General features: G+C 37.3%; 1 protein-coding gene across 1 annotated transcript in view; it reads right to left on the reverse strand.

The window, feature by feature from the left end:
• The window catches only part of Stk26 (serine/threonine kinase 26), a 53,513-nt gene extending 31,681 nt beyond the window's left edge, over window positions 1–21,832 (reverse strand). The window contains exons 1-2 of the mRNA XM_026415168.2: window positions 21,709–21,832; window positions 21,458–21,608 (exon numbers count right to left, since the gene is read on the reverse strand). Coding sequence (XP_026270953.1) covers window positions 21,458–21,499 — 42 coding nt within the window. The 5' untranslated portion in view covers window positions 21,500–21,608; window positions 21,709–21,832. The remainder of the gene's footprint in view (window positions 1–21,457; window positions 21,609–21,708) is intronic.
• Window positions 21,833–22,130: the final 298 nt, after the last annotated feature.

Here is a 22,130-nt window from a genome sequence, read left to right on the forward strand (position 1 = left end):
AGTTTACTCACATTCTTACAACTTTCTCAAAGGTTATTTTAACTTGTCTTTGCATCGTAAAGTAGCAATTGAATTGCCAGATTTTATATACATGCAATGAGATAAATGAAATGTAGTCAGAAATGCAGTTATAACAACTCTGGGCTTCCTTATGGTCATCAACAGCATATGATCAACTCACAGTTGAATCCCTTTCTGTATTCACTCACTTAAAAGGCAGAGTTTTGAGATGGATGAGGCCAGCCCTGCCACTGTGATCCTAATAGCAATGCATGAAGTCAGAGGTCTCATACAGCATTGTTTTGTACTCTTGAAGCAACCATTTAAACTCTGAGCAATATTATGCACAGCAACAAGAAAAATGTGTTCATAAAGCAGAAATACAATTAAATGTATAAGTACTTTTTCATCTCCCCTTTATTTTATTATTCCTATTTTTAAATGCACCTCATTAGCAAAAATATTTAGAATGCAAATATTTTAGTAAAGGATAACTTCATTAAAATTATTACCAAAGGTTTTGACATAGCTGTATGAATAACATAGCAGTTTGAGGAGTTTCCCCTGATTAGCAATTGTGATTCTACTTCATCTTTAAGAACAAAAGAATAATTGAAAATATTCCTTCATCTTAATTCCTCCTACTCAAGGGATGATAGGAGAAGAGCTTCCTCTCTGCCTCCCAACTTGCATTCTTCTCTTTACTCAAACTCAGATCACAAGAACAATGAAACCAGCAGGAGCCATTCTCGCCAAAGGGTCCCCAAGAATGCAGTTCTTTACATATGTTTGTAAGTCAGTTCAATTTACAATGGGGTAAAGTAGAATGAGACATTTCTTTTGACTCTGTTGTCACTTTATCACATAACACATTTTTGTAAAGCAAGATGAAAATACAGAAAGAATGAGAAGAAATTTAATCAGACCTTCCCTCATATTAGAAATCCCCAAGCAAGAACCCAAGTCATAACAGGCAGCACTTTTATTAACTTCATTTCCCACATATGGAGGTCTTATCTCCCTGTTGTTTTAATTTAGACTAGAAATATCAGATTATTTTGTTCAGCTAGGTAAATCATCCTTGGATCTCAGACCTCTTAAGTGAAAGGAAATAACAAATTTTGTCTTTTCAACCAACTCCAGGATCTGAAATTTCCTTAAACCTTTAATTATATCCATGGGGAAGGGGAAGGAAATGTCCTGCAAACAATCACATTTTTCTCTCAATAAACCGAAACTCAAGGCTATCATCACAATAAATGCTGGATGCAAATTCCATCACATCATTTAGCTCATTTCTCTCTAACCTTACAGCCATTCCAAAGGAAAAAGGAGGTCTGGTTTCGCATAAGTATTACAGAGGTAAAGAGAGCAGAGAGGTCAGGCAAAATTGGCTTAATTTTGCTTATCCTGGAAATTGCAAGAAATCAGCGATTAAATGTCAGCTTCACCATCTGTATAATGAGGGAGAGAGGTGGACTCATGATCTCTAAATCGCTTCCTGTTCTGATGCTGTGTGAATCTGTGAAGTATTAGGAGGCAGGTTCCTTTGTTCTTCTCCCTTTATCACTTGCTTCACCAAACCTAGTTTAAAATATAAACATATAATGTACTTTTTTGTACTGGGGATTGAACTCAGGGGTGTTTTACCACTGAGTGAACCCCTTAGCTCTTTTTATTTTGAGATAGAGCCTTGCTAAATTGCCAAGGCTGGCCTTGAGCTTGTAGGCATCCTGCCTTGACCTCTAAAGTCACTGAGATTATAGGTATACACCACCGAACCCAGCCTTGTTTTGAAATTTAAAGTAAGGGATGAACTGGCATTGGCTCCATAGTCAATTCTACAGCAGTACACAATGGCTAAAAGGAAAAGTTTATAATACCCTGCAGTTCCAGTTAGAAAATCAGAATCACTAGTACGCTGCATTCAAGTCTCAATTCTGATATAATAATGAAGCAGGTTTAGAAGCCAAGGCAGGATAAAGAGCTGTACAATGCAGGAGTCAACTCTTCAGACTAATCTCTGCCCCTCACTCTGTCCTATTATATATGAGTGACTATCCCCAAGGAAGTCAAAAGGAGCTAAGAACTCAACAAATACAGGATATAAGTTTTTATTAGTCTTCCTGTCCTTAATCATTAAGTAAATTCATTCAGAAAGTAAAGTATTCACAAGGTAACAGTTATATTTAATCATAAATAGAACTTCAACATCCAACAAAACAAAGTGTCTAAAGGGAAAATTCCAGGGCTATCTTAACCATATCTCAAGCCCAATGCTTCAGTAGGTAGTAGCTTAGACACACAAAGTTAAATGCAATGCTTCATTGGGGAATGACTCTACTTTTTTATTTTTGAATCTTTTATTCTCACCAGTTTCTCAATCTACCATATCCTCCATCTATATCTATAATATCTCCTCCATCTCTGAATGTCCCAGTATCTTTAATTAAAACAACAAAACCAAACTTTCCAATCCCCCCTGGAATCTATTGCTTCATCCTCTGCCCTCTCAAAACCCTGTAGTCGTGCCTCCTCTAAAGCATACATTTATTATGTTTGCAATCTCTTTCATTGCCATGACTTTTCTATCTTCAACAGTAAGATCATTAAGGATATGGCTCTCTGTTTCACTCAGTGCCAGGTATCCTCATGGTACCCAGTACATTACTTTACACATTGTGGCCCTTGGATGCTTGTGGAGTGTTTACCTGGAAGACTACCTAAGATGAAATCTTTGGCATGAGAATATACTTTTATTTGCAGTTTGATTTCTTACTTTTGGTACAAGAAATTACATTCAGTAAGCTAAAGGATGTTAAAATAGGTATGAAATTTTAAGCTGATCCCTATCCTCACATGTGATTAAAATAATAAAAGCTTTCTAAACACCTGGAGATTTTTTTTTTCTTTCAACTGGAGAGTTCATTAGGTTGCAAAACAGCAGTTCTTGAAATAATATGAAGGTCTGCACAAACAAAAGATGGTAGTAGCCATAAGCAGGCACAGGGTACATATCTCTAGCATATGCAAATATAATTCTGAAAACACATCTACAATCACAATTAACCAGGGCACATGACTACTGCATGTCCTGGAGCCATCTTGGATTTCATATTCTAATGTAAAGATTAGAGGTCTCCAAGAGCCACAATTTGCATTATTACTCTGCTGTACATGTCTTTTAATTTAGCTGGGCTAAACCCATGTAGAAATATACAATTCAACCTGGGGTCTGATTTAACCATGAATATTAGTGTTAAAATTAGAGGGATTATTACTGACTAGACAGGATGTTACATAAATATGGTCTGGGATTGATAATAAGCCCTAACTATAAAATATTCATCCAGAAAAGGAGAAAAGGCCATATGATGAAAGGAAGACAAAGGTTCTGTTAATATATAAATGATAAAAAAGCTATGCTAATTTATTCAGGCTATTATTTAATCAAACCCACACAGGGCACTTAAAAGTGATGGACAACGAGAGCCCCATTTATGCTACCCATATTAGCGGGAAAATAAAAGGATGTCATTCTAGTACCTTTGGTTAGAATAATAAGCACCTTTGGTTAGACTCTAAGGCAGCAGCCCGTTATAGCAAATATCGAACTATCATGGGTAATGTTATGGTGAATCTTTAGCACACTTATTAAAATGCATTGGATTAAAACAAAATTGATTTGCTCACTGCCTATCTTCCTTCTAGATGCAGAACTCCAATTAAAATCAATAGGTTTGAAGCTGGTAAGCACAGCACTAAATTATTAACACCATGAGTTCTTTTAGAAAATTAACACTGATTGAAAAAGTGGAATTTTACATAGACTTACCTTTTCATTCTTAATGAGAAAGTGGCTGCAGAATAATTTCCTTCCAACATTTTCCTCCTTAATCAAATCTATGCTCTGAATGAATTTAATCAAATAGTATTTGCAATAGTTACCCAACGGAATCTTGAGACTAAGGAAAATTATCTCTTGGGTCCTGCTGGCTTTAACATTCTATGATCACAAGAAAATGATACTGATGGCACGAAGGCATCAATAGCAATATGATTTTAATCTTGGCAAGCACTAAGAATGGAGCTGAGGGGAGATTATAGTGTACTTTAGAAGAAAGCTCTCTTTTAAGTTCAACAATCCACTTTTTCATTTCCTCAAAGTGAAAAATATCAGAGTGTTTGATTATGTATGTATGTCTGTGTCTAGGGCTTAAAGAATGCTTATTGTTATTTTTATAGCCTTCTTTAAAAGATTTAGAATAACAATAACAAAAAAGAATACACTCTAAAACCATGTATTCTTGGTACAGGTATGTGAAACCTGCTGACCTAACCAAAGAAGACCACTACAAATGAGCATAAAGATTAGCTCTGTACTGAGCACCCGACACACACCACTTATATGAGAAAGTAGCTTACATTAACAAGACAGGCTGGCTGGAAGATGATGATTTTATTATTCTTTTGTTTGCACAGAGAACACCATTCATTTTTTATAAAGCACTAAATATTGTCCTATTTCCATTTTACCAAAGAATTGCAGCTTAGAGACGCATCTACATTTTACTGTGAATTAATCTCCTCTGAAAGTCCCAAAACATTTTCTGAACTGAAAAATTTTCAACTTATCTCCATCCTGCCCCACACCCCACTGTCCTCCTCAATAGCAATTAGAATATGCTAATCTCTATAGGTACAGATTCACCAGTATTTACACCCATTGATCTATGTTGATACTGCTGAAATCCGTAACAATTTAAATGTTTGATAGAATATTGCTGAAATCTGTTTGTAACAATTTAAATGTTTGATAAATTAAATGTCCAAACAAAAGGGGAAATGTTACTGAATTATGACATATCTGCTAACATAAGTAGAATCTTCTAATTTTTTAACAAATATCACTATTAACATAAAGCTATTTCCATGTTTTCTACACAAATATGGCAAAGTGAATACAATCCATTTATTAGGTGGCATTTATAATCCTTGTGTATTTAGCAATCAATTTAACAAAGCTTTCTTCAATTAGTATCAGTATCCAGTACTAAATTTGCATAAATGTACAAAATATGATGTTTCTTTTTTTTAAAAAAAAAGGCTATGTGGTCTATTTAGGAACTTTAAAGTGCATCATGATTTTAGAACTGGACATGACCATTATAAACACTTGACTTTTTTGATTTGATGATGAGTGATTTCTAGTTGTGGCTGGGGTAGGGAGAGCAATGACAAGTAACCTCAGGATAGAGACAAATGACAAAGTTCCTTAATTAGTTCTTGACTTGCCATCACCAAAATAAGCTTGATGAGCAATTCAAAGGAATTAAAATGCTTGGAGCAATGTCTACCCAAAAAGATCTGTGATCTACAACTTGAGCTGACTTGTACCCTATCATTTTCCAGTCCTACCCAGAGAGAAAGTACCATTCACGAAACAAATCCTCACTGCTTGCCCCATAAGGACTTAAAAAGCACTTTGAAAAATACAACCTAAAGAAGTCCCTTTGTCCTTTCTTGCCTCAGCTAATTTTTTCCCTCTCTTTCCTTTCATCACACCTAGTCTTAGAATCAGCTCAGCCACTCAGGGATGCCTTTTCTGACCATCTCTGCAGCCAAGCTTGACTCATCTTTCCTGAGTTTCTGCTCAGGCTGCTAAGAAGCCACTGACAGCTCTCAGCAGATGAGTGAAAAAATAAATGCTGTGTTTCAGGTAATTCCATCATGTCTGCAGGCAGCCTTGACTGTACTTAGTGATAAAGGCCAGAATAGCATGATAAAAGAAGGGACGATGCCTGACACTTTCTGGGGGAAATTGCTGATAGAACTTCATGATTAACTAAACATGGAGAGAAAGGAAATCAGCAGCAAGTTCCAAATAAATGCCTGCTGGGCTTCTCTTCCCTTGATAATTTTTTCCCTTGATAATTTTGTGATTCACCAATACATGTTTTATGGCCTGGTACCTCCCCCCCACTAAATCAAATAGTTAAGTGGCATTTGGTAGAGCCTGATTATTTCGTGTGCTATGATCTAATAATTTTAATGCATTTTTGATTAAGTATTATTCTCCTTACTGCTGACAAGGTACCTGAGATGTTAATTGTAGGGTGAAGACACTTACTCAGTACAAGAAGGAAACAAATGTGATTATATCTGACACTTAACACTCGCTATTCACTTTCCTTCTCTAATAGATACGGCTGTTTAATTTAAAATACTGATAAAAGCAATTAATGCCCTCTCCTTCCCCCCTTAAATTCCTTTATAAAATTCGTCCACTTTTATTTTCTTTTTCTAGAAACTGAGAAAAATATTAAAATGTATCTTTATACAAACACATTTATCATTCATTATCATTACCAACACAACTTGCCATATAATTCAATGGTTAAAATTTATCTTTAAAAAATAGACAAATTGGGGCTGGGGATGTGGCTCAAGCGGTAGCGCGCTCGCCTGGCATGCGTGCAGCCCGGGTTCGAGCCTCAGCACCACATACAAAAACAAAGATGTTGTGTTCGCCAAATACTAAAAAATTAAAAAAAAAAATAGACAAAAATACATCTCCAAATTTACTATAATCTGAGGTCTTTCCTTGAATTCAGCATTACACTACTGGGACCAATATGCAAGTTAGTTGCATTAGTAAACGGAAAAATTTATCTATTTTCATACAATATCCCCAGCCTCAGTGAAAATACCATAAAAGCCCTCCTTTCTTTAGAATAGCAATTCTCAGTGGTGTTCAAGGTTCTAATGTCAGGAAACTTTTCTGTATAGGGCCAGATAATAAATATTTTAGGCTTTGTGGGTCAGGTATACTCTATAGTCTCTGAGTATCCCATCTTCTTCTTCTTAGCAATTCTTGAAAAGTGTTAAAAAATATATTTTTAGCTTGCAGGCCACCTACAAAACAGGCTACAGACAGAATTCTGCCCTTGGCTGTAGTTTGCCAACTGTCACCCTAAGGAATCCACTGGATGTAATAAATTAACTGCTCTGTAGTGCATCTAGAATTGGTCTTAGTTATGTGTCCTTCTTGAGAGAATTGAGAAAAGAATAATTCAAATCATGTTCCCTGTTTTATGGTTCAGAGAAGAATTCTGATTGAGAAAGTCTGAGTTAGATTAACAACGCTCCAAACACACTACTGAAAGAAGGGGAATGATTATTATTTTCAAACACATAGAAATTCAAAAATATTTCCAAGGGAGAGCTTAAAAATATAAAATTTCAAACAACTTTTCTTCTGAAACACAAGGCAAACATTATAGCCTTAATATATCTTAGTAGAAAATTAATTACACAGAGTCAAAAAATAATTACATGTTAATTGCCTCAGTAGAAATTGAATTACATCTAATTCAAAATTTGCCTGGAATGAGTACCAAATCCCTTTGATATATAAACAAGTAAGTGTTACTTTTTAATTTTTTACAAATAATAATCTAGTCTTAATTCCTAAGCAGGATCCCCCAAAATTCAAAGTTTAAGGGTTTTCTATTCAATCTCCTCATTTCACATTTGAGGAGATGCTTGCAGGCATTATTTCAAAGAATATACTGCATTCTTCATCCTAGCAGGTAGGAGGAAATGATTTAATATCATACTGGGGATAACAATTAAATATTTTGGCTTGGAAAACATCTGATCATATTAAGTAAGAATATTCTTTCATAATGAATACATCTTCTTTTCAGATAATGGAGGTTTTTGCCCATGGAGTCTAAAATGGCTGGTGGTGTAGTTCAGTGATACAGCATTTGTCCAGCATGTTGTAAAGTCCAGAGTTCCCTCCCCAGCACCACAAAATTAATTAATTAATTAGAAAGTCTCAACCTGTGCCTTACCTTTCAACCAGGATCATCCCTTACACTACAACTTCATAACACACTCATCAAAAAATACACACCAGATTAATCAAATTAAAATGCATCCATTTAAACAGATTTACCCCAAACCCAGGCAGGTTAAGCAGACAATGGGAGAGAGTTGTTTCTGCCTTACAACTTGAAGAAGAAGCTGTAACCCCTGGACAGAAAGAAGTGGGTTTTGTTTTGCTTTCTTTTTTTCAAAGTAAGATGACATTTATACCTTTCAAACCACCAGAAAGTTAATGTAATAGAAACAATATTTAGTATTCATAAGTATTCTTAGAAATAAAAGTGAATTGTACTACCAATACCTAAAACTTTTCTCAGCCAAAGCAGAAATCAAATGGTGCTAAAAAGTCATTAGGCAAACTTATTTCCAAGTAAATCTGAGATGCTACACAGCCTTGAAATGCTCCAAAGAACTATTTTAATCATTCCCTGAGGGAGACCTTTAATGCCAGAATCTACTAGAAAAGTAACAATGATATTAAATCCAGTCATTTGACAGTGAGTCTCCTCTTTTGCCTTCCCTCCCCCACAAAAATAGCAGTCCAAATTAACCAAATAAAACCTGTGATATTCTGGCGTTTTCCCTTGTTAATGAAAAGGACTCCTTTACCTTCTAAAGGGGGGGAAAAAGGCCACCCAAAATGACTCCAGTGTCTAGAAACAATTTATTGGGACAATATACATGCCATCAAAATTGCACATCTTAAACAGAAAAGCAATTGAAATCACTCTCCCCATGTCATCAGCTCTTCCCCTGATCTTCCCCAAGCTTCCTCCCAACCAAAAAGACACTTAACAAGACATTTTCTTGCCATAACCAATTAATTATGTAAATGTAACTTTCATTACAGAAGTCATAAGCAACAAGAAAGAAATGAATTACTATTACCTCCCCAATTTCCTTTTCTGTTAGCCTTTTCTCCTCTCTGCAGAAAGTAGAAAAATTTCCCATTCTAAAAAATATAGAAAGAAGTCTCAATCTTTAAAGCAAAAGACTACTTTTCCCTTTCCTTGGAAATACTGTCTTTCTGTACTTCCAGACTCCAACACCTCTTTCCTCACCTACATTTTCTGTTTGCTCATGAGGCAGCAGTAATCCTCTGGTATTATGAAATTCTACCTTCCCTAAGCAGGGTTTACACCGCAGCCTCCAAAAACGATGCCCGAACCTCAGCAGATAGAAGATCCATAGCAACAGCGGTAATAGTTTTTTTCACTTGCTATTACCAGAAATCACAGTCCAAAAAGACGACCATGGAGGTGTCACCTATGCTAAAACCTCAAAATTGATTCATTATTTAACTAGTTGAATCCCACGTTTTTCATTGTATGTGCCCTTTGGGAAGCTTGTGACAGAGGAAAAAAGATCTTTCAGTGACAGTCACCATTTTTCATAAAGAGATAAATAGTTTTTTAAAAAAGCAGCTCTCTGGGTACAAGATTTTGTTTGTCACTGAAACAGATTCCAATGCCTGGTCTCCTCTATAGTGTGAAGTACCCATAACAAATTTAGCTTCAAAATAAGTACTTAGACAATGATGACAAGTTTTTGTTAAGTAGAAGTCATTTGTATACTGCCCAATAGCTCTGATTTTACTAACAGGTGAACAGATTTACATTTATCAAAGGCAGTTCCTTTGATGCAATGATTCTCTGTAAGACTATTCTATGGGAGAAATTAAGCAGAGAATTGGAAATCTTGATAAATGTAATCCTACATAATGTTCAATTCTAATTCACTAAAACTGCTTAACAGTGGTATTGAATTTCATTAAAAGTCATTTCCCATGATCTGTACCCTGTATGGAACAGACTGCTGTGAGTTCAATTTCTTCAAGAATAATAGGGGATTAAATATCAAAGGCAGAAAGAACCAGCCATGGTAAAAGTGCAACATGTGTCACAACATAAGTACAACATGTAAAATCCTGATAATCTCATTATGCATAGGTACATACACACATTTACTTTAGAGTACATATTTTAAATGAGATAAGAATTCTACACATTTACTCTGTTTTTCATATAATAAAAATATTTAGGGCTGGGGTTATGGCTCAGTGGTAGAGCATTCGCCTTGCATGTATGAGGCACTGGGTTCGATTCTCGGCACCACATGAAAATAAATAAAGTTCATCAACAACTAAAAAAATTTTTTTAAATACTTAGCAACCTCATGAATATCAGCATTTCCTGACTACATAGTTTTTACATAAATTTTACTTCTTTTTATATGCAGATGTTTTTATTTGTTCTTTTTAGATATACATGACAGTAGACTGTATTCTGACATATTATACATACATGAAGTATAACTTATTCTAACAAGGATTCCATTCTTATGGTTATACATGATGTGGACTTTCACATGGTATATATGAACATAGGAAAGTTATGTCCGATTCATTCCGATATCTTTCCTATTTCCATCCTCCCTCTCTTCCCTTCATTCCCCTAGATTATCCAATGAACTTCTATTCTTCCCCCACCCCTTGTTGTATGTTAGCACCCATATATGCAGATCTTAAATGACACTGTCATAGTTTTCTACTTCTTGAACTTAGTAACCATCCTATCTTTTACACATTTCTCTACTTTTTAAAAATAATTCTATCTGGGGCTGGGTTGTGGCTCAGTGGTAGAGCACTTGCCTAGCATATGTGAGGCACTGGGTTCAAACCTCAGCACCACATAAAATAAAAGACTAAAATAAAGCTATAAAAAGTAGTTATATCTACAATTGGTACAACTGATTAAAAACTCAACTGGCCAATACTGAGCCTTAGTTTATTTTTAATAAAATGTTTTCAAATTGCAAAATATACTTCATGTGGGACACTTATTATGTGTGTATAAATACAAACATCTATCCATCTGTCCATTCATTCATCTATCATTTTCACCAACAAAAACCTAATTTACCATTTATTTATAAGAACAAGTATCCTGGAAGAGATAACTATGTGAGAAGTGGGAAATATAAAAATTTCTTTAAAAAAAATTTTTTTAGATGTTGATGGACCTTTATTTATTTATTTATGCATGGTGCTGAGAATTGAACATACATGATAGGCAAACGCTCTACCACTGAGCCACAACCCCAGCCCAAGGTAAAAACTTTTTAATTTTTACACCCAAACAAATTGTATTCCCTAAAAGGGAAATAGGTCTCTTAGTAATTCTATGGATTTATTCTAACAATAATTAAATATGACTTCAAGTAGTTTTAAGAAGACATTTCTATACATGCTACTGAACATCCACATAGGTGGAAAATCTTTGATTCTAAAGGATGGATTTATTTTTGTTGGCTGTCTGTTCATTTTAGAAATTGAAAAGTAAGCTAGGTACAAGGCTGGTGAATGAGGTGGGTAATCACATTTGCTCACACTGTTTGATGTTGGCAAACTCATTCGATATTTGCTTCTCGTATTTTCAGTTCTCATCATATGTTTGAACTAAATTCTGAGCTTTCCTACATGGTACCTGTTGGAAAGTGCTAATATATTAATCTGACAGGTATAAGGAATATTTCAGGGAGCAGAAGAGGGCATTTAGAAAGTGGTTTGATATTTCCTTAATGACTCAGAATTAACTTCCTCTTCCTTCCAGGAATTTACACATACAATCAAAAGTTGGCTTTGGAATGTCATGATTGTGAATGAGTAATTTTTTTTATATAATAACAGCCCAGAGATATTAAGTTCAGTTTGTTTGATTGTTGAGATAGGTAGAGTTCGGAAGGGGTGGTAATGGAGGGAGGGAAAAGTATTCTGAATAATAAAAACTGGTGAGATGTGTCAAAATTGGAAAAGGTCTTAAAAATCTCCATTGTCACTTTTGGCATTTAAGATACTGACATTTTACTTCATTTTAGCCAAGTTGCATTTTGGAAGCTGTAAACATACAGATTTCAAGTACAGTAACAACTCCACAAAATATTTATTTCTAAGAACTGATCATCTAAGAAGCTTATCCAGATAAACTAAAAATATATAACAAAATTTAAGATATTAAATCAATAAATAAAAAACTGAAGTACTTTACTTATAGCACACATGGGTCAATGACAAATAAGAAGAATGGGCATCTGCTGCCTAAATTACAAACCTACTTCAACCAAGGAAAATACAAGTCATGGGTGACAGTGAAATTTTGGAAACTGTAGAAACTGACACAAAGTTGTATTCAGCTTCTTGGAAGGATAATTGAAAATCTTGTTATTTTCATCTCTCATAATTTCATCTAACTAGGTCTATTCATGCAGGATTCTCCTATCTCCCTCCATCTTCTCTCCTGAATAAATTAATAATTGCCTCTGCTTGGTTGTGTGACCAGCACTTCAAATTCAGTATTTCTAAAACTAAACCCATTTTCTTCCAAGCTCAGCCATGTCTTTAACTCTTGAATATCTCATCAGGTTTCTCCTCTTGCCATTCAATTAGCAACCCAAGGTGTCCAAAGTCTTTCTTGAGTGATGCTCAGAGTGGTTCCCAAACCTGCAGAGCAGTTAGGAACTCATTTAAAAAAATGCACCCCAGACCAACTAAATCATAAACACAGAATGGGCCCCTTCAGGTGGTTCTTATGCAGGCTCAAGTTTGACCATCCTTGCCCTGGATCAAACCCTTATCAATTAAATCTTTCAGCCTTTCTCTATCTACAACCCAGGCTGTTCGGTTTTTGGAAGCCATATGCAGTCTTCCAAAACAAACAACATTGCTTCCATCATTTCAGTGTGTTGCTGAAAAACTCCTTATTATCCATTGAAGAATGCATGTCTCAGTCTGGCATTTAAGGCCTTTTACAACCTGGCCAAAACACAGTTTATGCCAATAGGCACCTACTTCAGAACTCTGAATCTTGAGTGTGCCTACTTGTTATGGTTTGGGTGTGAGGTACCCCCTAAAAGCTTATGTGTGAGACAATGAAAGAAGGTTCAGGAGTGAAATGATTGGGTTATTGGAGGCTTAACCCAATCAGTGACTTAATCCCCTGATGGGATTAACTGAGGTGGGAACTGAAGGCCATAGAATGTGACTAGAGAAGGTGGGTCACTGGGGGCATGGCTTTGGGCTATAAATTTTGTATCTGGCCATGGAGTCTCTCTCTGCTTTCTGCTCATCCTGTGAGACACTTCCCTCTGCCACACTCTTCTGCCATAATATTCTGCCTCACCCCTAGCCCTGAGGAATGGAGCCAGCTGTCTATGGTCAGAGACCTCCGAAACTGTGATCCCCCCAAATAAACTGTGCCTCCTCTACAGCTGTTCTTGTCAAGTCTTTTAGTCACAGCAGTGTAAAAGCTGCCTAAAACATTATTTGTGTCTTTTCTCCCATTGGTCTCCCATTCTGTTTTAAGGGTTTAATGAAGATGGTCCTGCCTAGAAGCAATGGAATGCAGTGGCAAAACACAAGTGGCTAGCATAAAGATATTCATTCTGTAAATGATAGCTTCCTTACTTAAGTCCAGTCTTCCTCGGGATGCTTGCATTTACATCAGATTCTATCTCATTTGGGATTCATCATTTTTGCTTTGCATTGTAGGATTGCTAAGAATGTAGGTGTCTAGTTATTTCATTAGAGTATAAACTTCTTGAGTGAAAGACTCTTATACCTGTTATATCTTAAAGACAAGCATCAAGTCCTATGTTCTACTCAAAATAAGCCTTCCTAAATTTGCTGCTAATAATCTAGCTTAAATCAAACTCCGTTGTTTCATGAAGACTAAGCATTAAAAACCTTAAGCCTGGTTCACTACTGTCCAACTTGGGAAAGTCCAATATATTACCATTTGCTGATAAGCACATAGAAAGGCTCAAATCTAAGTTCAAAGGATTTGAACTAGAGAAGCAAACAGGACCCTAATTAATGAGTTTGTTAACTATTTTTCTCATGGGGTCAGTAGCATTAAAAAGCATACACTGGAAATGCGCTTCTTTTCCTAAGGCTGACTATAGTGTCTTTAAACACAAGAGGTCAAAGTTCTATTTTTTTCACCATTCTTAAGTAGCATGTGTTCATGCTTTACTGATTGGTTTCTTTTGTGCTTTTGCTTAAAGTTAAGGCAGGCAGCAGGAAATTGAGACCAGGGAGTCGAAAAAGTTTCCCAGCTCTAGTGGGCAGCAATAATGATAATGCAGAGGCTTTGGGAAAAAATTTTTGACTTTATGACTTCTATTAGTCCAGCTCCCCCAAATTTTCTTGCACTGATAAGTTTATACCCCACCTCATTATCTTGATTTCCCATCATGCACTGCTGTTATTTATACTATACTGCATCAAATAGTTAAGTTTAGCTTAATGTACATACTGTAAACTGATATGTTCCAAAGCCAATGGTTTAATGGAAAGCTGGGGGGAGCAGGGTTAAAAAACCACTAACAGAGCAACTAAAAAATGTATTTTCAAAGAAAAATCTGGATGATTCTAGATGTCCCTGAAGTATTTCCTCCACCTGCCAAAAATTCACTCCTAGGATTATGTTACCAGGCACTATTGAAACCTGGTAGAGTAATTCACTAGAATACTTAGAAATGTCCTAACACACCTAGTGTGGTATGGATTTCAAAACCAGTAAAACTTCATTAAGTTGATACTGGGAAACTGTTTCTCAAATTCAAAGCAACTGTTATACTTTGGCTAGACACCCTGTTGTAATAATAAACAAACTGAGAAAATCCAATGATGGTTGGTTTGAGCCCAGCTTATCTGTTCAGCCCTTTGTATTTTCCTTTGTATTTTAAATTAATAAGGTTTTACATATTCCACGTCCTCCCTACCCTGTTTTTCTTTAACAGATGAATGAACAGGAGAGAGAGGGAAAATACCACCAACACACAATCTGTTACAAAGATAGGTTGAAAATTTTTTTCTAAATATTTTTCATCAGAAACATACAGGAACAAAACACCTTGGATTTCTCAACCACACATTTTTGAAGTTACTTGACCAAAAGGGGGGGAACGTGGACACTGAAAAAGGTAATTAGAATATTTTCAGCTCTTTCATCTAAGCTGTCTACAGTTTTGTTTACTCTGAGGCTCAGGAAGTGGGAATGACAATTTTGTTCTAATTTTACCAGACTATCCCAAACTATGCCATACTAATGGCTAATCTGATATTTTGCAAAGTGAATCATTCTAATTCATGATCTTATGATAACTGAGGAAAAAGAAAGGGCATCAGGCTGTTGTCAGGGAATGCTGGAATAAGTCCAGAGAAGGCTAAGGTAAAGTTCTGGGCAGCAGCCTGGAGTTCTAGGTAATATGGAGTAATGTGGAGAAGGTGTGGTAGAGAAAGGCAGGCAGGAATAGGAGGAGGAGGACAGAATCTGCTCCATGTATAAGTTTTCTGATTTTTTTTTAACATATCAAGTGATTTACCTCCATCATAAGAAGTTTTGGGGAGGGAAAATAAAGAGAATCATGGATAGAGATGGCAAGCAATATGTTGACAGTCTTAATTTTTAATACAATTTTGAAGGCATTTTCCTGTATGATCACTCTTCCTATTTCATAAGATTGTTGAGAGAAATTAGTTAATATCTTTAATAAATATTTGATCTGGTACATATTAATTCAAAGATATGGTCCCTACCATATAACACCTTAGTCTAAAATAGCAGATGAAAAGTGAGATATGTTCTTAAGATGGGGCCAACATTTTAATTACATGTATTTTATTGATATTTGTTTGTTTTAAAGCCAGTTATTTCATGGCATTGCTCCAGAGATATTGCTTTATATGTACCCATGATACAAATTGTTTGGGACTTGTGTAAAAAATGAAAAGGAGTTTGTTGCATCATACCTAATAATAGTATTAATTTTTGTTCTCCTAATTCCATTTTCTCACAACAACAAAAGTTAAACCACCACTCTTTCAGAAGACACAACTCAGTTAAAAACTATTATGGAAATGCCTAAAATTCTACTATTAAGTTTCCATTTCTTTAAGGCTTTATTTCTGCTGGAATAGTTCACACACTGAGCCATTAATAAAAACATGTTAATATGAATGAAATTGTGTGATTCTAATGTTACAGTTGGAACAGGAAAATAAAAAAGTTTAAAAATTATGTTAGTTTGTCTCAGCCTCCTGAGTCACTTGGATTACAGGTGTGCACCACAGCACAAGGATAAATGGAATTTCTTGTTGGGAAATACCCAGAACTCAGTTTAGGTCTATAGAGAGGAGCTGAATAACAGAACATTTGGGAGTCAGAGTAGAGGGTTTTGGATACGACTGAGGAAAGTGGGGTTGCTGTGATTGGGGTTCAATAGAAAAATCTGGGTTATCAAAGCAGGAGAGGGCTGAGATAATGACAGTGTTTTCATGTAATTAGCCTAACATTGTTTTGTAGGATGAACTGTCCATATACATCATAACACATTTTTTTAAAGGAAGCCCAAAATACAATCCACAGATGATAGTTAATTCATCAAAATAACCTCTCATTGAGGCAAAGAAAATGCAGCTTTTATTATTCCCGATTTTGTACATGATTTGCTCAAGGTTACTGAATAAATTAAAGAATAAAAAATAACAGTATCACAATGTTCAATGGTTCTAAATTATTCTCTCTCATTTTCTATGACTCAAGCAAGGGAAGTACATAATGGACCTTATACTCAAGTGCCATTTCTAGACCCTCATTACTGATCAAGTCACATGTCCCACTGTGCCCAATTCCCATTTACTCTCCCCAATAGTCCCTAGACCCTAGCTTCAAACCTTCCAATTACCCCCACCTCTCTAAGGTTGGCTTTGATTCTGTTTTTCAGCTGGTCTTCTGCTATTATGATTAGAGTATTCAATCCATCTGTATCAACCACTGGACAACTGAGACACTGGTTTGGGTTCAGCAATTCAAGACAAAGCTTGTTACCTCTTTGCACCTCAAACTGCAAATCTAATTAGTCCCTTAGGAAGGTGTAAGAGATAAGAACTCCACATGCTAGATTCTGATATCAAAAAGAATTCCTTCTCCAATTTGGTTTTTCAAATGATTGTTAAAGAACCACCCCCAACCCAGTTACCTCACGTTGTCTCATTGTTCCATGCTTCTCAAAGATATCCTTCTTTTCTCAAAAACTTCTGTTTCCTGTCTCATGAGGGCCCTCATTTCCATACATTCTCTCTGGTATCATGAACCTCTCCCTCCTTGAAAGCACCCCATCCTTCATTTTCAAGTATGGTACCTGGCATATACTAGATGCAAAGTTAATGTCTGATGAACAGCTAAAGCTCCAGTTCTATATGGCTTAACTACTTATGTGACATATTTACTTTGTTATCCCATTGTTACCTCAAAATTTGTGAGTCTGGAATAGAAATCATTCTACCAGATTAGGCTCTTCCCCATTATATTCTAATTTCTTTCAAATGTACCATAATTCTCCCAGTTTCAAAAGAATTTGTCTCCTTCTGTAACTAGCTAATTATTAACTCTGCCAAATTTTTTTCTTCACATTACTAAGCATATGGAAGGCAATCTGTCAATGTAAGGCTCATTGCATCTGTATAGCTAGGATTGACCCACTGAAATAGCCTCTTTAAGTCAAACTGCCTTAAATTTCTTAATTCTCCTGTTCATCCATTCATCCAATATTAAGTTTTCTTTTCCTGCATAATAACTTTTTTCATTGAGTATCCTTTACTCAAAAATGTTTAATGGTTAGTTCAAAGGCTAATAAAATCTTTCCCTAGGAGGGTGCATGGGGGCAGGAAAGATGTGGAATGAGAAGGACATCATTATCCTAGGTAATGACTGCACGTATGGTGGAATGCTACATCATGTGCAACCACTGAAATGAAAAGTTGTGCTGCAATTGTGTACCATGAATCAAAATGCATTCTGCTGTCATATATACCTAATTAAAATTAATTAATTAATTAAATATTTCCCTAGCATTTGAGGACCACCACAATTTGAACTCAATCAACTTTTCCAATCTTATCTCCTATTACTTCTCTAGGGATAGTCTTCATCATGACCCAAATGCTTTTTATCACACTCTCAGTGTGTGTGTGTGTGTGTGTGTGTGTGTGTGTGCGCGCGCGCGCACGCGTGCACATGTTTACCCATGCACATGTACCCTCCCCTATATATCTATCTATACATAATTTTGCTCAGGGTATTTCCAAGTAAGGAAATACCCTTCCCAGTATAGATCTTAACAACACTTTGGAAGCTTTCAACTCTTCCAGTCTGAAACTTCTATTGTACTTACAGTAAGTTCCCAGATTTGGCATTATTTGATTATTTCATATACTAGCTTTAAGAACCCCAAAAGATTTTTAAATCCATAAGGGCAGATCATGTAGTATACTTTACAGAGCCCAGCAGTAGGTTTACCAATGCCAGGCAATGTTTTCTATCCATTAGTTAAAAAAAACAATTCAGTAAAGTGTTCATTAATCCTAAAATTTTATTACCACTCATTTCCCAAATAACAACCACTGTTAAACTGTACCACCTTGACTATATTTAAAGGTAATCAAAAGCTAATTTAAAATTGTTTAGCAAAAAGTTTAAAAATTATTTAATGAAAGGTATAGCACAAAGCATAAAACATTTAGTACTCCAATTCAACATTTAACTTTATTTCCCCACCTAAATTTATGCGAGCTCTAAAAATTAGAGTGTTTGTCTTCATAAATGTTAATGCAAGTTCCAAGGGGAAATATCTTAAGCTTTTAAGTGTGATTTATAACTAAAACTTCAAAGAAAAAAACAGGGTTTAAATCATTAAAGAGTAAATATTTGGGTGGAAAGAAACAGGTTTATTGCTTTATTATTTTTTTAAAGTTATACTTTAAATATTGTTCAAGAGTTCAGCTCCTGGGGTGGAAAATTCCTTTAGTTATACAATAAAGAAGCAAGCACAAATTAACTACAAAAAATTCATACTCTCAACATTTGTTGTAATAGGACAAAAATGTTCATTACCACAATATTAAGAAATATCAACAATATGAGTTTGAGTAACTAATTCATAAGGAAGAGTTTGAATTGGACTAAATCCTGGGTTTTCTCTGTTCACTCCAAGTTTCTTTTCTATTTTAAACTAGTGGCAACAGAAATTTCTTTGTTTGAAAGTTAGGAATGCTGAAGTCTTAAGTGATAGAACAGGTAGCTCAGCTTCTACTTCACAGCTCTCCTCAGAGGGAGAAAAACATTGTGGATAAAGCAATTTTGTTTTTATTTCTGGAAAAATCATTTTTCCATCAATCTTCATAATTCTCTAAAATAAACTGTTAAAAAGTTGTAGGCAAGTAGGCTACTTTGCCCTGGTTTGTGGAAATACTATACATTAATTTCAAGAACACATGGGTAACTCAATTTTTCCTCTAAAGGCCTAAAAGTTGCTCCCAATGTTAACAAAATTTCAGGCAAATGTTACCAGTTCATGATATATTTCTACATCTCATCTGCAATACTTTTGCAAAAGAATAGTAAAAGTCTAGGTTCAAGGGTCACACTGCATGCCTTCAAATTTATTTTTAGGAGACTGTATGATTTCAACTATGGGAAAAACTTTTTGTTTCACCAAGTGCTAAAGAATCACATCTAAAAAGAAAATGGAAATAAGTCAAGAATTTGCTATTTTTCATTAAGGTGGGGAGAACGACAAATAGTCTTCTTTGCTGAAAGTTACCACAACTTTTAGAGGGCATAAATTGCAAAGCAAAATTTAAAATAATTTAAAATATGTGGTTCACATTCTAACCAACCTCAATTAAGATTTAAACATTCAAGAGATAGCCAACTTAGATGATTAAGCAAAGCAGGAAGCAATAAGAAACACTGAACAACAGTTCTTAAACCATATAAATCAAATAAAATCAAGACAAATGAAATAAAGACAAGAAACCATTTTCTCCTCAGCACACAGAATTGCCCCAAATCACAAATGATGAACGGGAGACAAGGCTGACGCACGCACGCAGGCGCACGCACACAATGGAGAAAGAAGCATGCAGACCCTCAGAGACAAACTTTACACATGTAATGTTCTATTCTCCACCCAAAGGAAAGGAGAGCGCGTGGGGGGGGGCGCATTACACAACGACAGTTAGTACTGCAAACTACAATTCTCTTGATACAATCAAAGGCACAACTGAATGAATGGGGTGTGGGGCAGGGTGGATGGAGGAAAGGGGGGAAGGGAAAGAGGGGGGGAAAGTGTCTGAGAAGAAAGTTGGAGGAGGTACTTTGCAAGCTTGAATAGATTAACTTTAAAAAAAAAAAGCCCTACTATTTCCTATTTCACATCCTCCCCTAATTTTTATGAAATATACACGGACTTCCTGGGACGCAACCCAGACTAGCCTTCAATGCAGCTGAAAGGCCTAGGGCTTCAGACACAGCAGGAGTCCTCAGCTAGATATATGTCCTAACACAGATGGCCTCTTTTGTGGGAAAATGATTTGAAAAGTCACTTTTGCCACCGTGTGTAAAATAAGACCAATTGCTAAGGAAAGATGAATTCTGTGCATCAATCCACAGTGCTTTGATCTTCTACTAGAAACATAAGCTATGTACCACTCTGGACTTTTTTTTTTTCTTAACTTTAAAAAGTTTGTTTTCTCATTTTCAGAAGATCATGAGGGACTGAGGCTTTAGTGCTTTTTAAGCTTCTGACTTGTTCTTAAATGGGTTGTTTAGGCTACCTAGCAAAAGCGGGTAAAGCGTGAATGCTTTAAAAAGTTAATTAGGATTGACATCAGATAGGCTGAAATGTACTGATTTTAAAACATAACAGCATAAAAAAGTTTCTGGATACAACTTTCCTTTAATAAAATGAAAATATAATGGGGGATGGCGATGAGATCTTGAGTAAGAAGTTGGGTCCCATGCAGTGGTCCCGTGTACTGGACAAAAAGCTTCCTTTAATCACATGCAACAATCATCTTATGAGAAAGGCATGGAGAGGGGGCTGGGAAATGATCACCTCCGCCACTTTGAATAGGACCCTGCATTTCTCACACCACTATGAGCCAGCCCAGGTGGGGGAGGGAGATACAACTTCGCCCTTAAGAAATAACACCGAAAGGGAAAAAGAAGTCACCTCACTCTTCTTTGCTCTACACACACAGGAAGAGCCCAATTCAGTGCCACCACCACCCCCTGTCTATGCCCCGCCCCAACTTGTGTGTGTGTGTTGGGGGGCACGACTCGCGCTTTATCCCACAAGTTCCGAGATACCTCCATCTCTTCCAGATTAAGTTCCCCCACCCCCAATCCTCCATGGTGCCACGCTCAACAGACGCAGGTGTCTCTGGTTCTGGCCTATTTTTATACCCTCCCCCCTCCCCCCCAGCAAACCCCGTCTAGTTGCACACCCCAGTCCCTCCCTGATTGCCCAGCGCAGAGCACGACCTAGCCTAGACGCCAGGAAAACACCTCAAGCCCTACTCCAGGGTCACCTGGCCAGAGCGCTGGGCCCTGCCTTCAGGGGAGACCTGGGGCCGCCCCCTCGTCGCTGGTGCCTAGTGCGGGGCGCGCACTGGGCCCCCGAGCAGTCACGTGGGAGGGAGGGGAGGCCTGGGCTTCCTCACCTGCATCCCAGGCACTTGGACAGCCACCGGTGAGTGGGCCATGAAGGCGACTTCTGCTCCGCACTGCTTCTGCGGTGGTGGCGCCTTGGGTTCAGGCTGGCTCCTCCTACAGGGGTAGCTCGGCGGCCCTCCCAGGCTTTTCGATCGGGGCCTGGAAGGACACAGAGAAGTGGGCTTACTGGGCTCGTGGCTTGTAACCCCGGGCTAGGAGGTGGGCGGTTCGCGGCGCGGCTCCCTGGGACTCAGTCTACCTTTCTGGTGCCCGCCCGCCGCTGTGGCCGCCGCCTCCGCTGCTGCTCCTCTTCCTGAATGCAGGGCGCTGTGTGTGGCGGTGGCTGGGACCTGGGCTCGAGTGATGCCGCTCGTCTGCGCCTCGCCGCTTTAGGAAGAGGAGGTGGAGGCGCCCCAGCAACCCGCCCGCTCGCCTGGCCTGGGAGGCGGTTGGGGGCGGTTCCGCAGTTGGCCCTGCCCCCGCCCGGCAGCCGGGCGGTGTCGGGGGAGCTAAAGCTCCAGGCAGCGAAAGGGTTTGGCTGGGGTGGCAGGAGCCTGAGAAGGGGGGGAATCTCCGGGCAAGCGGAGAGTAGGACCCCGAGAACGGGAAACCTGGAACACAACTGGGCCTGGAGAGAGAATGAAAGAGTTTGGGAGACCCTGAGGGTATGAGGGTGTCCCA

This window comes from Urocitellus parryii, chromosome X (genome assembly GCF_045843805.1).
Source record: "Urocitellus parryii isolate mUroPar1 chromosome X, mUroPar1.hap1, whole genome shotgun sequence".
Lineage (NCBI taxonomy): Eukaryota > Metazoa > Chordata > Mammalia > Rodentia > Sciuridae > Urocitellus > Urocitellus parryii.